This window comes from Mesocricetus auratus, unplaced genomic scaffold (assembly GCF_017639785.1).
Source record: "Mesocricetus auratus isolate SY011 unplaced genomic scaffold, BCM_Maur_2.0 Super-Scaffold_100691, whole genome shotgun sequence".
NCBI lineage: Eukaryota > Metazoa > Chordata > Mammalia > Rodentia > Cricetidae > Mesocricetus > Mesocricetus auratus.
The window spans coordinates 41,264,033-41,279,328 of NW_024429267.1; the positions used below are offsets into that span (position 1 = coordinate 41,264,033).

The following is a 15,296-nucleotide window of genomic DNA, read 5'->3' on the forward strand; positions in this document are numbered from 1 at the left end:
GCACTAGACTGGTGAGGAGAAGTTCATGAAAGGAGGTGCCGGAGGCTGGGAGGACGAATCAGTCCATGAAGTGGTTGTCGTGTAAGTGTGAGGAGTTGAGTCGATCCTAAGAGTCCACATTTAGAAAACAGACCAGAACTGAGTGTGGTGGTGTGGGGTGCTTGGAATACCAGTGCTACGTGGGAAAGAGTGTGGAGACATGGGGATCCCGGGGGCTTGCTGACCAATCAACTTATCCTACTCCTCAAGCTCTTGCTCCGTAGGAGAGCTTGTCTCAAAAGAAGTAGGTAGCAACCAAGGTTGTTCTCTGGGCTTCATATACCCATACACAGATGTGTGCGTGCGCACACACACACACACACACACACACACACACACACACACACACACAGACCACACACAGGGGATGGTAAAGAACCCTCAAAGGAGAGCTTTTCTCATCATTTGTTGCTCCAACGGCACATTACCTGGGAGCAGCACTCTTTCTATTTATCTACACGTTTCAGCACTTAGCACCAAGCACTGACTGTGGTGGGTTGGGACCTGAGAGGTGGCTTGTAGTCACTATGCTGGGACGCTTAGGGAGAGGGGGTAAGAGTTAGAGTGTGGAGGGCACTGTGGGCTGGGTACTGGGTTTGCATTTTCATTAAGGTGGTGGGAACCCACAGGCTTGTCACTGTCATGACAAGCTCAGGTCTCCAATTCGGATCATTCTGCCATCTAAAAGTCCTTTCCTACGAAGTCCAAAGGCAAACTGACAGAGTCCTGAAAGTCGGGAGAGAGACTGCCTTGGAGGTGAGGCAGGAGGCAACCAAAGGGACCCCAGGGAGCTTTGGGGAAGCTGGGGATGGTGCAGTTTTTATTGAGTAGCCAGGCCAGCTTGGGAATCTTTTCAAGCTTGAACTTTCACAACATAGGCATTTTCTGTGTGGATGCCATGCTTTAATAAAAGGTTCTCAAAAGTCTCCCCTGGATGGTGTTTGAAGAGTAGATAGGAGCTGGGTGTGGTGGTGCACACCTTTAGTCCCAGCACTTGGTAGACAGAGACAGGTGGATCTCTGAGTTTGAGGCCAGCCTGGTCTACAGGGCCACACAGAGAAACCCTGTCTCGGAAAAAAAAAGTATATAGGAAGGAGGAGAGAGTAGGTATGGGAAGGGAGACGTGACAGAGGGTGGGCCATGTGAGAGCTGCCAGTGGCAGGGACGGGAGATGATCAAGATAGATGAAGAATGTAACAAATTTGAAATTTGGCTTGGATGCACCAAGGGCAAAAATTAGAGTCCGGAAGAGACTGTAGGAAGGCGTGAATGGTACGGGGCCTGCGCTTGATGGGAAATCAGTGGAAACAGGAGGGACACAGCTGAGATGGAGTCAGTTTGAGGAGGGCAGGCTTCAGTAAGCAGCCAAACTCCCACAGGTGGGTGAATGAGACACCAAAGGAAAGCATGTGTGGAAGTAAGGAATCCTGGGTACCATCACAGCTGGTGGAGGGTGAAGAAGTCTCTTACCAAGGTTTTTTTCCCCCAATGGAAACAGAACAACTAGTAGAGAAAGCAACATCACAGTTTCCAGCTGATCTGTGTTGAATTAGCTGGGTGTCGTGGTACATACCTGTGATCCTGACACTTGCGAGGTAGGAGTTCAAGGCCAGCCTGGGTTATATAACTAGACCCTATATAGCCCAGGAAGTGGGGGTGGAGAGGAGAGATATAGATGTAGGAGATAGAGAGAGAGGGGGAGAGGGGGAGAGAGGAGCATGAGAGAGGAGAGAGAGGGAGCAAGGGGAGGGAGGGAGGGAGGGGGAGAGAGAGGGGGAGGGAGAGGGAGGGAGAGAGAGAGAGAGAGAGAGAGAGAGAGAGAGAGAGAGAGAGAGAGAGAGAGAGAGAGAGAGAGAGAGAGAGAGAGAGAGAGAGTCCTATAGAACGTAGGTAATTTTTGGAGGGTCCACTGATATGATGGCCAGGAACTGTCAACTTTAGCAAAAACAGTTTCTGTGGCACCTCCTTCCTCTGCACCCTCATAAGAGCAGACACAGTGATGGACTGGAAGGGTGGTGTGACTTGGTGCCTGTAGGCTGCTGGCTATCATTTGCCAACTGCAAAATGGGATGCTTTTGCAAGTTCCCCTGGGCCTTAGTCACCTTCTCCACAGACACAAGGAATCATTCATTCCCCAGGGCCATGTGAGGTTAACTAGGTCTGCAAGTGTGTAATGAGCACATACTATGTGTTGGTCTGTAGGTGTAAAAGTGAGAACATGCCAAGCCTGGAAAACAGAGAAATGAAAACAAGTAACAGAGCCCGGCAAGATGATGTGAAGGCTGTAAGTGCCATCCCTCGGAGCTTCCCGGTGGCCATTTCCCAATTTTGGGGCCACAGGACCCCTCTCTTGAGGTCAGCTCCTGAGGTCTGGACTCTTGTGAGTCTGCGTTTGCATTACAGCTTGCAGTTTCTCTGTCTGAAACACTGGCTGCCCTTTGCTTGAAGGCAGGAAGGGATGGGCTTTATCTTCAAACCCTTCCAGGATGTGAGAAAAAATATTGACATCCCATCTTGTTACCAGAACAAAGATGAGGAAGGATATAAAATAGCAGAGTTTCCATATTCACAGGGTCTGGATGTCCTTCCCCTGCCATAAACGCATTCAATGTACATTGTCCAACTGCGGCTTCATTTCAACCTAACAAGGGACACGGAGCCAACTTCCCCCAAACACAAGATGCTACTTGTTCTCTATTAAGGAGTGTTTTACTGTCTTAAAAGAAAAACAAAACAAACCTTCAGAATCTCTGGAAAAGAATGAAATTGAGCATATATTGACATGAGCACCAGTGGTAATTTTGTTTCCCAGTGCTTTTTTGCCAGGAAGCCGTGCTTCTAGTTAATATGCTAAATCCATACAGTGTCACCCTCAGACAATCTCTCACAGTTTGCTCTCCTCCTTGTCACCCTGTCACCACCTCCATGCTGTGGTCTGCCTCACCCATTCCTGGTCCTGAGCACCAGATGGGAAGTTGCCCCTTACCAGGAGAGGGACCAGAGCAGCACAGAACAGCCAGCACAGGAGGCCTTTTAGGGTCCCCAGTGTGGGTGGGAGCTCAGAAGCCCCTGCTGCTTCTCTCCCTGATGCCCTAGCTTTAAAATGAGGACGAAGCGTGGTCATTTCCACACTGAGCAGATAGATCCTTTTACTTCGAAGGACACCCCAGTACCCCATCTTACCAAAGACTCTTTCTAGTGATAATATAGTCCCAACTTCCCAAGTGAAGAAACAAGGAGGTGTCTTGCATCTTCTGTGTTCCTTTTTAGAGTGTTCTGACTTTTTTGTTTTTGTTTTACTTCCCAGAGCCCACAGGACACTGTCTTATCCAAGGCCTTTTCTAGTTTATAACAATACTAATAATCCTAACAACACTAATAGTCCTAACAGACAATGCCATGGTTTCTTTCTCCTCCGGAGGACACCAGCTTGGAGCCTGGGCTGGCTATTTTGAATCTCTGAGTGTTATCTTGTGCAGACATCCTTCCTGCATGGAAGTATCTGATTTCCTAAATTACTTCATGAGTGATACTTCCCCAGCAGGGAGGCTTCAGCAGGCTCGATGGCTTGGTGGCTGTCTGAGGCTTTCCACCCTAGGACACTGTCTGATTCTCAGATTTACTTCCTTCAGCCTTTGGAAAGAACAAGAAGGGCTCCCCATCCCTCTTCCAACAATGAGACCCCTCGGGTGGGTCCCAGAGGCACCAACTCTATCCCCCTCCTTTTTCAGCTTTCGGAGGTATCTGATGATATTGGAAAACATCTTCGTCTCTGTTGCAATCTGGTGCCTTGAACCTGGGACCTCCCCATTCAGCTCCATTCAGCTCTTAATCACTGGTGAACTGCCAGCCAGCAAGGGGGATGAGCTGAGAGCAGGGGAGTGTAAGTGGGGTTGAGCACACATCCAGATAGTACCACTATCAGGCCAAATGCCTGCAGTCAGAGGCACACCTCCCTCTGGAAGATTCAGTCAACAAGACAGCACCATCATGACCTGAGTGGGGGGTGGGGAAGGGAGGATCTGTTTATACTTTGAGGTTGACAATTTGGTCCACTGCTCAGGATATAATGGATGGTCCTTTAATGATGATCTTGACACCACTGTGGTATAAAGGTACATCACCGCCCTGTCTTCCAATTTTGGTACAGCATTCAATAAACTATATGAGGCAGACAATACCTTGTTATCAAATAGGCTTTCTCTTAGATGATTCTGCCTCTATGGTGGGATGAAGCTGAGCGTGAGGCAGGTTAGGAACATGCTATACATTTTCCATGTAGGATATTCTTTATTTATTAGTAATTTATTAAACACTCTCTGGGAACCTGTCCTTTTTTTTTCATTGAAAAAGTAGGGGCAGAAGATTAGGAATAGATTGGGTTTGTAATTCAAGATGGCAGACTGAGCATATGTTCATCTCTCTTCAGCTGCGGCATCCCCACTGTGATGAAAATAATAATTAAGGATGGTAAGAAGATACCAGAAGCAATTGAAAGGGAGACTCTATGGATGGATGAAACAACTCAATAATGTCTGTGGGATGGGCAGGGGTTTGAAGTATTGATGAGTAGGATAGAGTGGGAGAGGCAGGCTCTCTGGGGAGCTTGGTGCCCGCTGCAGCCCTAGAGGAAGTAGGTATAGAGTCTGTGGGTGTGTCGTGAGGCAGAAAGCTGAATTCTGGGGGTGAGGACCGGCAGAGGGTAGGGAAAACCCCACTACTCTTTCCTCGTGGTTCAAGGACACTACCAGCTGGGGGTGTGGGCGGCAGGGGGAGGAGTTTCCAGGAGGCAGTCCCTGTTCCTGGAAGTTTGCTTGTCACAAAGCGGGATGGTCTAATAATAATAAAAGTACTGATAGAACTATAAAAAAGGTGGGAGGAGCAGTTGTCCATGATGGTGCATAGTCTACAATGACAGAACAAGAAGTTCTAAAGTAAACATAGAAGGTTGAGATGTGTAATCAGGAGAAACAGAAGCCCTGAACTGCGCAACTGCAGGGGCCGGCTGCATCTGCGCGCCCACTGGGTTTGCTACTCCGAGTCCTTCTGTCCTGCTTAGATTTTTAAGCATATGCATATTATTATACCAGTTATAAGATGAGGGGTGTAATAAAACGTGTAAAGAAGTATAAACGGATCTTAACATCCTAAGTGGGATCTGGTTGATGGAGGCCAGGAGTCTCTGTAGGCGGGAGCCACTCAGGCTCAGCTGGAGGTTCAGGGTGGTTTGAAAATCTCCCTGCCAAGAAATCCATTCCTCTCAGCGGTGGTATTCCTGATGGCCTGGATCATAGTCAGCTTCAGCTTAGAGAGAAAAGAGGAAGAGAGTGGTCTCCGAGGCAAGGTGTGTGTGTGTGTGTATACACATGCATGTATACTTGAGTATATGTGCACCTATATATGTGCGCATATATATATATATATATATATATATATATGGTATGTACATACGTACGTACGTATGTGTGTGGGTAGAACACATGTGTAGGAGACCATGGACAACAGGTCAGCTTCAAGTGTTGTTCCTCAGGATAGCCATTCACTTTGCCGATGTTGAGACAGCACCTTTCTCTAGGACCTGGGTCTCCCCCCATTAGGCTGACTGGCCAGCAAACAGGACCCTCCTGTCTCTGCCGTCACAGTGCTGGGATTGCAAGTGCACACCACTACACCCAGCTTTTTGGGGTTTTTTTACACGGGTTGTGCAGATTGATTGGCTGCTTATGCAAATGCTTTACAGGCTGAGCTATGTCCCAGGTCCTCTCTGAGGTCAAAGAAGCTAAAGCAGGCCGCAGAGGACTCGGAGCAGCTTGGGCACTGGAGCTACCCAGCACTCTTGTGGAGTGAGAGGAATGTTTCTCTATGTCTACCCTCCCTCCCTCCCTCCCTCCTTTCCTCCCTCCCTCCTTTGGGAAAGACTGCTTTTCTAGTCCACCTTGACAGTTTCTTTGAGAAGCAGACAGCTACCATCCAGTAGTGGGAGTGCTGGGTGGTCACCAGCCGATGCTCAGGAAGGCCACCCACAGGCTGCTATCCAGTTCCAGTCAGTGTCACATAACCTCAGTGAAGTCACATCCTAGTGGTCTCACGAGAGCAGAGTTCTACCTCCCCGAGGTCAGTGTGCACAAAATCAGAGCTGGGTGGCAGCCGGGGCTGTCGTTATCTGGGCTGTAACACTATGGGTTTGTGTCAGACCTGCCTGTCAGCGCCATGGCCTGCCAGTGCTTGTATGGTCTAATGCCAGTTGCCTCATAGCTCCAATGTCTAGTATAGGAAAAAACGAGTTGTGAACATGACAAGGAAAACAAAACAAAACATGTCTAGGGTGTCCTTTGACCCTTTCTTGAGTTGTCAGGTTCCCTTCACCCTGAGTTGCCCCCCTCTAGTCATTGAAACTTGCCTTGGGGCCTGGGACCCCTCTCTCTACCATCATGGACTTTATCTGTCCCTTTCTTAGGTCGCTGGTCTTAATGGCCAGTCTATTTTCTCTGCTTCTCTCTTCTCCATTCTCCCTGCCACAACCTCCATGTTTGTCAGCATTGTGGAATGGGGCTGGAGAAATGGGGCTATAGCATGACTTTCACATTTGGATGTCTTCACGTCCAGTCCTGCAAGAAAGTTCCCCAGCAAGGGATGCGTTTGCTGACTTTCTCTGCAAGGTTTCCTACAAGAGTGCTGTGTTAATTGTACACACACACACACACACACACACACACACACACACACACACACACACACACACCTAGATGTTTGGGTTAGCACAGACACAAAATCTAAATATTTACTTGTGTTTTGAACCTTTCAGCATATGCCCATTGAGTACACAAACATTCCTACAACATTGTCAATGCTCATTCTTTAAAACAAAAACAGAAGACTGTTTATGGAACACCCTTCAAAGTGTCAGAATATTATTTTGAAAACCTTCATATTTGTGATTTTGTCTTCAAAGGAATTTTCTTTTAGCCAATTTTATTGAGGTCTAGTTTGCCTATAATAAAATACACAGACTTTAGATATAAACTCTACCTGTATAAATATCACTGCCATAAAAATGTAGATGATTTCAACCACATCAGAAAGTCCCTGTATACAGAGTTGCAAATCTTTAACTTTTGTAGTTTGGGTTTCAAATACTCAAGAGCCATTCTGAGGGAGCCAGGTAAGCTAGGGTGACAGCTGAACTGTGCTTACAAATTACAGCCACGTCAAAGGGGAGTTTTATAAATAATCAAGACTGGTCATTGTGATGAATCTGCAGTGCCCTGAGTGCCCCTACTCCCAAGACTGGGTTTCCCTGTGAAACACACCCTGGCTGTCCTGGAACTCACTCTATAGACCAGGCTGGCCTTGAACTCACAGAGGTCTGCCTGCCTCTTCCTCCCAAGTCCTGGGATTACAGGTGTGTGTCTTCACCACCAGGTTCCTGAGTGGCTCTTCTGTTGGCTAAATATTCCAGACCATAGGTTATTGCAGCATCAGCATTTTGAAGATGTGATGCTTACTTGCTAGCTAGAAACCAGACATTGCTTCAAACCCTGGGGATTATTTGTGCTGAAAATCTCCTGCCATCTCTTCTCTTGGAAGTCTGGAGCCTGTTGGGGAGACATCAATAAACAAGAAACTGTATGTGTTGTGTAATTTGTTTTTTTTTTTTTTATTTTGGTTTTTACGAGACAGGGTTTCTCTGTATTGTTTCGGAGGCTGTCTGTCCAGCCTGGCCTCGAACGCACAAAGATCCGCCTGCCTCTGCCTCCCGAGTGCTGGGATTAAAGGCATGCGCCACCACCGCCCGGCGGTGTTGTGTAATTTGTGGAAGTAAGAAATGCCTAGAGATGGAGTGAGAGTAGAGCCAGGAGATAGGAAGTGATTGGGAGTAGAAACCCTTGTAGCTCATCTTTGTTTATGACTTCCCTTATCTTTCTGTGAAGCATTGAATGTAATGGAGTGGAGTACTTAGCTTTTTATAGGTAAAGAAGGGTGGGTCAGGGTTCTGGGAAGTGCAGTGGGGTAAAGAACTTGCCTCGAAAGCAGAAGGGCCAGAGTTCAGTCTCCAACACCCTAGTGAAAAGCCATGTGTGGTGGTGTGTGTGCACGCAAGCCCAGCACTGGGGGGGGGGCAGACATAGGAGCTCCCTGACCAGCAAGTCTAGCCTAACCCACCAGCTCCAGGTCCCGGTGAGAGACCCTTCCTCCAACAACAAGGCAGATGGCTCTATGGGCGGGTTGACTTCAAACCATTTGTATACTCGTGTGTGTGTGTGTGTGTGTGTGTGTGTGTTTTGCACACTCATGTGCAACCCTGTGTGCTCACACACACAAAGATATATGGGGAAAATTGACTTAAACAAAGCTGAGCTGGTCTTTAATGAAGGACTTCCCAGAGCCTTTGGCGTGCTAATGTAATTGTTGCAGATTTTCATGGGGACGTGTTGTAGTATGCACCAATCTCCAGGGAATTCCATTGGATTTGGAGCGTTTGGAGCAAGGAGTGGCCTCTGTAGCAGTCTGCAAATATAGCATACCCAGCTTCCACCTCTCATGGCACAGAACTGAAAGCCATAGAGGGGTTAATTTCTAGGGGCAAGGGAAGAGAGAGTTAGGGCAGCTTGTGGGCCCAGCATAGTGCCAAGGGTCCTAAACACACCCCTTGAGTAATCCTTTCCATTAGGGTGTTACAGCTCCTGAGTACTGTTAAAAGAACTGTGGCTCAGAGTGACCATGTTGGTAGCCAAAGGTTTCTTACAGAGCCAGGATCTGAACCTAGTCCTATGTGACTCCAAAACCTAAACCTTTAAAAACTGGTATGGCCTAAGTGAAGTAGAGGGAGGCTGTAAGCCAGCTAGTATGCCCCCCCCAGTTCCACTGTCAATCTACGTGTCCCCTCAAACCAGGCCCTCCTCAAGGGATGGCTTTCACTTCTTTTACACTGACAGGTGACCATTTCTGTCTCCCCTGCTGGCTATGAACAGGTATTTGGTAGGTCTGAGAGGACAAGGACGCGGCCTCCTGGTTCCATCCTCATGAAACGGTATGCGGGGTCAGGTACCTGTGACCCTGGGAGTGGCCCTGACCAGCAAGCTCTGTCAAAATCATCCCTCTGTGGCTTTCTCTTTAACTGGCATTTTCTCCTGCTGTGATAGCCACACATCCCAGCTGTCTGCATCTGCAGAAGCCCCGGGAATATGACTCAGACCCATAAGAGCACCCATGCCAGAGCATCAGTGAAGCATGCAGATCGGCCCAGGCTGCAGTGGCCAACACTGGTGTGAGTTTGGTGATGAAGGGGCAGGGTGTGGCAAGGCTTAGCTCAGAGGTGAAGATGCAGAATTCCATTACTTACTGGAAACAGCAAAGGCGCATCCTTTAGGAAAGACTTGGAGGCAGTGTCTCTCCCACCGTCCCCATCTTCCTCTCAGGAGACAGCATCGGAAGTTGGTAGGGATTGCTCACTCCTGATAATTCATTACTAATTAAACAAAGGGAGATGGGTCTTCTCTGAACTCAATGCTCAGAAACATAAGTTTACCAACTCAGATTCTGCCGTCCTTCTTACCCATACCATGCTTCTCCTGGGCCCCTCTTCACCTATGGCTGTTTCTCCTTCATGGCTTCTGGCATTTCTTCCATTTAAAGTCAGTGACAACTCATCTTCGGTGAGGGTCTCTGATCTGGTCCCTTCTCACATGTCCTCTTCCCCCAGTTGGTTTCCCTTACTCCTCTGCTAGACGCCACTCTTGTTACAAGCATGTACCAAGCCTTCAAGGTACCTCTACTCAAAAGCCATCAATAGGGTACAGGGATTTGAGAAAGCAACCTTGAACTAGACAGTCTGTCACATCTGGAGAGCAACCAGTCTGAGGGGTCTGGTGTAGACATGCCCAACAGACAGTAGAATACTACACCAGAATGTAGAGCTCTGGGGAAAGTTCTTGAAGAGGAACCAAGAATTGACTGCCATGGGGTTGTCAAGAGAATGTTCTAAAAGAGTGCATGTCCAGAAGAGGAACTCAGGCGATTTTAGGAGCATTAACTTTCAAGAGTTGATCTAAGGCATTATGTGTTAGATTGCTTCTTTCCTGAGTCCAGCCTGACCCAGGGAATAGTCTAAGATGCAGTGTGTTGGTGTCTTGTATGCGTGAGCAATGACCAAACTGTCCAGTCCTAATATCTTCACTACCATCACCTTCACCAGAACCTTTGTCATTGCCATTACCTTTACTTCTACCAACACTTTCACCATCAGCAACACTAATACCATCACTATCACCTTTACCCCATCTTTACTGACACTTTATGTCCTAGTTAGCATCCGCCATCAACACAGCCTATAGTCATCCCTATCCCTTAAAAAGAGTCTCAGTTGAGTAATTGTCTTTATGGAGTTGATTTGTGGGCATCCTGTGAAGGATTGTCCTGATTGTAAATTAATATAGGAGAACTCAGTGCCCTGTGGCAGTACCATTCCCTAGACAGGTGGTTCTAGGCTGGATAAGGAAGCTAGCTCCATGACAATGAGTCTGAGCAAGCCAGAGAGCAATGTTCCTCATGGCTTCTGCTTCAAATTCCTATTTTAGTTTCTGCCCTGACTTCCCTCAATGATTGTTTGTAACCTGTAAGATTAAATAAAGCCTTTCCTTCCCTCAATTGCTTTTGGTCAGAGTGTTTTTATCACAGCAACAAGAAAGGAAATCAGAGCACCCACTTATCATCTTTTCACCATTACATTATTTTCACCAAATACTTTGTCATCACCAGCGTCTTCACCGTCATTAATACTGTCTTAGTTAACATTTCTGTTGCTGTGACAAAACACCACAAAGGCAACTTGGGGAAGAAAGAGTTAAATTTGTCCTACACTTCCAGGTAACAATAAGAGCAAGAGGACAAGGCAGGCACAGACCGGAAGGCAGGAGCTGATGCAGAGGCCACAGAGGAACATTACTTATTGGCCTATTCTTTATGGCTTTCTCAGTCAGCTTCCTTATAACCCAAGGCTACCAGCTCAGGAGTGGCACTGCCCACAGTGATCTGGGCCTTCCCACATCAACTGTCAGTCTAGAAAACGTACTACAGGCTTGCTCACAGACCAGTCTGGTGGGATCACTTTCTCACTTAAGATTCCCTTTTCTAAAAAATCACTCTATGCTGTGTCCAGTTGAACAAACACCATCACCTCCACCACTGTTTTCACTTTTATTACCACTTTCACTTCCAATATCACACTGGCCGCCACCCTCACCAGCACCTCTAACGTTATCTTCTCCAGCGTTTTTACTTCCGTCACCACCTTCACCTCCTTGGTCACCATCAACACTGATGCCATCATACCACCTTCATCAACACCTTTGCGATGACCATCCTCATCACGTCCAAGCTCTGTGCTTGCTTTTCCCTTTCTGATCCTCCACCACACAGAGGTGGACAGAGCCAGAACATACCATTCAGCCCAGGAATTACAATCCATGCTGCCCACCAGTTTCTGCTTCAGGAACTCTTTCAAAACATACATGTGGGACTTAACTCCCACCGATTTTGATTCTGTGGATCTAGACTTGGGCCTTAAACTCTATTCCAGAGACACCCCCACGCCCTCTATCCTCTGTTTTTACCCAAAGTTGACTTCAGGATCAATGATTTAGCTGAGTTACCTCACAACTGAGAAAAACTAAGGACTCAAGAGAAGGGGACAGCTATGTAGAGTGAGAAACGCATTCAAACACCACCCACTCCATACATCTCACATGACAAGACCCTAGGCTCCAAAAGTTACTGGCAGGAACATTGCTGGGCACCCAGGTTCTCCATCTATGGACCTCAGTTTCTCCATGTTGGAAAAGAAACTGGGACAAAATCATTCCCAAAACTATCACAAAATATTGAGAAGATTCAAGCTCATGAAAGAAACCACTTAAGATGCTTTCTGGAAGGCAGGACTAGAGGGATGCCTCTGGATCCTTGCAGACTTTCTTTTGCCTCTGTGGAGGAGAGGGCTAGTTGTTGCGGCTCAGAAGCAGGCAGTAGTTGGGGGGAGGGGTCTGATGTCCTGAGTGCTATGACCTTCTTGGATTAAGAGGCCATGAATATAGATGGACATGCAGTGAGTTCTGGGCATTGTCTCAGAAGCCTCAAGTTGGCTTTGCCAAGGCTCTGGGCTAGCAGCTAGGAAATTTCATGGGTTGGAGGGAGGGCCCAGAAGAGAGGTAGGCTCAGTTTTGGAGGGAAATGAAGATGAAGGTATAGCCATAGTTGCTCTTCTCAGACACCAGCCCTTCAACTAAGAGAATAACTTTTACAGGGTATGAAACATGACAGCTACCGACTCTTCCATGGAGGAAAGCATGACTCAAAGGAAGCTTCCAAGCACTGCTTAAGGATGTGGGACTTGTAGGACTTGGTACCTGTTCATGCAATAGCTGCTATCCCAGGAAGGCTCAGCCTGGAGCTGAGGACATCATCAAATTCCTCCTCTAACTTGCTTTACAATGTACATCTATCCCTGTCAGGCATGGAACTCACATTTACTCAGCACACACAGGACAAGGCATGTGAGGCTAGGTAGGACACGGTGACAACCTTTGGCACTTCTCCAAGGCCTTGAACATCCATCCAGAGGGAGACAAGTCCAGCCATAGATGTTCTTGTAAGAGGTCAAGATATCCCTGATAAACAGCTTGGTGAGATGGAATGAGGGTATTTATTCAATTAGATGGTTAGAGTATGGTGTCAGAATATCTTCCTGGAGATAGGAGAGCTGGACCTTGGAGGATGGAGATTAGGAATGGAGGGCAGATCAGGAGAAGCAGAGCATCCCAACTGAGAACTCACTGGTGTCAGTAAGAATGGTCCATATTGAATAGAGGATGGCTTTCAGCTCACTCAGGTCTCTGTAGAAAGACCAAGCAGCAGTCCATGGTGTATTGTGATACGGCTAGGGAGCAACCCAAGGTACCAATGGCCCTTAATGCTTGTGTAAGTCAGGGCCTTGCATGGAGGATGACATCCCCGTGGTTTTAGTGTGGTCCTTGTGATGACAGATGTAGTTCAGTTCATTAGGTAGAGTGCTTGCCTAGTATGCACAAAGCCTTGGGTTCAATGCCCAGCACAGCATAAAAACCAAATGTGGTGACACAGTCCTGTGAGCTCAGCACAGAGTAGAGACTGAAGGATCTGAAAGTCAAGGTCATCCTCAGCTTCATAGTGAGTTTGGAACCAACTTGGGAGACATGGGATGGGGTCTCAAAAACATCTGGTAAATCCAGGAATGGCTAGAATTTTCGGACTGTTTCCCATGGGGTGAAATATGGTATGGTACCTGATAGCATTTTACCCTCAGAACCATCCAGTGAAGCTAGTGTTCCCATGAGGAGGCAGTCCCTGCTGCCCCAGAGCCCTGGATAGAAGGCTGGGCAGGCACCTGGGTCACTGTGCAGAGACCTCACAGGGCTGTTATCTGTTACCCAGGTGTTCGTGCTTTTCCATGGCCTTCTACAGCTCTGTCAGCTGCTCTACAGCGCCTACTTCAAGAGCAGCCTCACCACGATTGAGAAGCGCTTTGGGCTCTCCAGTTCTTCCTCGGGTCTCATTTCCAGCCTGAATGAGGTGAGTGGGAGGCTTTTTTTAAAAAAATTAATTAGATTTATTTTATGTTTTTTTGCCTGCATGTATACTATGTGTACCATGTGCATGTTTGGTGCCCAAGGAGGCCAGGAGAGGGCATTGGATCCTCTGTAACTGTAGTTAGGGATGGTTGTAGGCCACCATGTGGGTGCTGGGAATTAAACCTGGCTCTTCTGCAAGAGCAACAAGTGCTCTCAAATGCCAAGCCATTTCTCCAGCCCTGAGTGAGAGGCTCTTGGCCACACTTCATTGTGGGTACTGTCCTAACCATGGGATTTGAGAGGAGCATAACAGGGGGCTGGGTTTACATCTCAGTGCAGAATACAACCCCTTAAATTTGGCCTTTGACTTGATATTGTCCTCACAGACAACAGACAGCAAGGAAACAAACCTCTGACATTTACATCACTGTAGCCTGGCCCTGGCCTGTGTACGTATCACAAGTCACCCACAGTTCTTGGTGAGCCCAGACATGGCCTCTGGTTCCTTCTCACCCTGTGTTCTAGACTCCTGTACTAAACAAACGAGGTCTGACATGTATGGTAGAGCCTCTCCTCCAGCAGTCAAGAGGATCCCAAGCCATGAGCTCTCACACTTAAACTGTATCTGCACCATTGAATGCTTGAAATAAAACTGTGGTCCGGGAACAACTGGCGTTTGTATGCTGCTGGTGGTGAGTGTGTGTGTGTGGGGGGTGGCAGGGGCGTGAAGAAAGTCCAGCCTGGCGCAAGGGTGGGTGATGCCATCTGAGTGTGCAGTGAGTACAAACCTTCAGACTGAAGCTCCATTTTCAAAGCCGTCCTGAGGCCAGGTGAGAGGAAAGGACGCAGACGGCCTGTGGCAGTTCAAGGGCGGGGGACGGCCTTGAACAGAGAAGCCATGGTGTCTTGGCCTTGGGAAGCAGCTGCTCCCAGTGTCCACTCTGACATGACATCGAGGGGGAACAGATAAGGTGGGTTGGAGTTCTAGAGCTCTGCCCTAGATGTCCATCTCCAGTCAGTCCCTAGCTGCCTTGGTTTTGAGACACAGAAGGACAGAGTGTACTATTAATGGGCTCTATGTCATGTTTCAAATGTCCAACACCACCACGTAGATGGAGCTGTTCTCAGGGCACTCTGAGGGTGATGGGCCAGGCCTGAGGTCCTCTTCTTCTCGGCGAGAACAACTGCAGTTTGGAGGTGTGCTTTAAGTGGGGGAAAGAATAAAGAATTCTTTCAAGGCACTCTTCTGCTGAAGAAAAGCTGGGGAGCAACACCCAGCACCCAAGCAGGTCCAGCGACCCACAGAGAAACCAACCCCAGCTTCTGAAGATGAGTGAGGGCCAAGGAACCCCAACCTTCCTTCCTGGGTTTGTTTTGGATTCCACCGCCTCTCGCACATGCCCTTTGAAGTCGGCTAGCAGAGCTGAAATGACTTGACATTTCAGTTCATTTATAAAAAACGATGGAGAAGCAAGAAGGAAAGAGATGAAACCCAAGAATAAGCTTGTTCTTTTTCTGGGTACCCGCTGCAGAATGTTCTAGAAACTTCAGGCTGGAGGGCTCTCTGCTGAGACCAGGCTGCCTCCTCATACACCTCACACAGCTTCACACCCTCTTCTTTGTGCCACAGCCTCTGTCTGTTGGTCATGCTCCTTG

The 15,296-nt window shown here is 47.9% G+C and overlaps 1 protein-coding gene across 1 annotated transcript in view; it reads left to right on the forward strand.

The window, feature by feature from the left end:
- Positions 1-15,296, forward strand: part of Slco2a1 (solute carrier organic anion transporter family member 2A1) — a 70,102-nt gene that overhangs the window by 17,320 nt on the left and 37,486 nt on the right. The window contains exon 2 of the mRNA XM_005072032.4: positions 13,504-13,641. Within this exon, the coding sequence (XP_005072089.1) occupies positions 13,504-13,641 (138 nt within the window). The remainder of the gene's footprint in view (positions 1-13,503; positions 13,642-15,296) is intronic.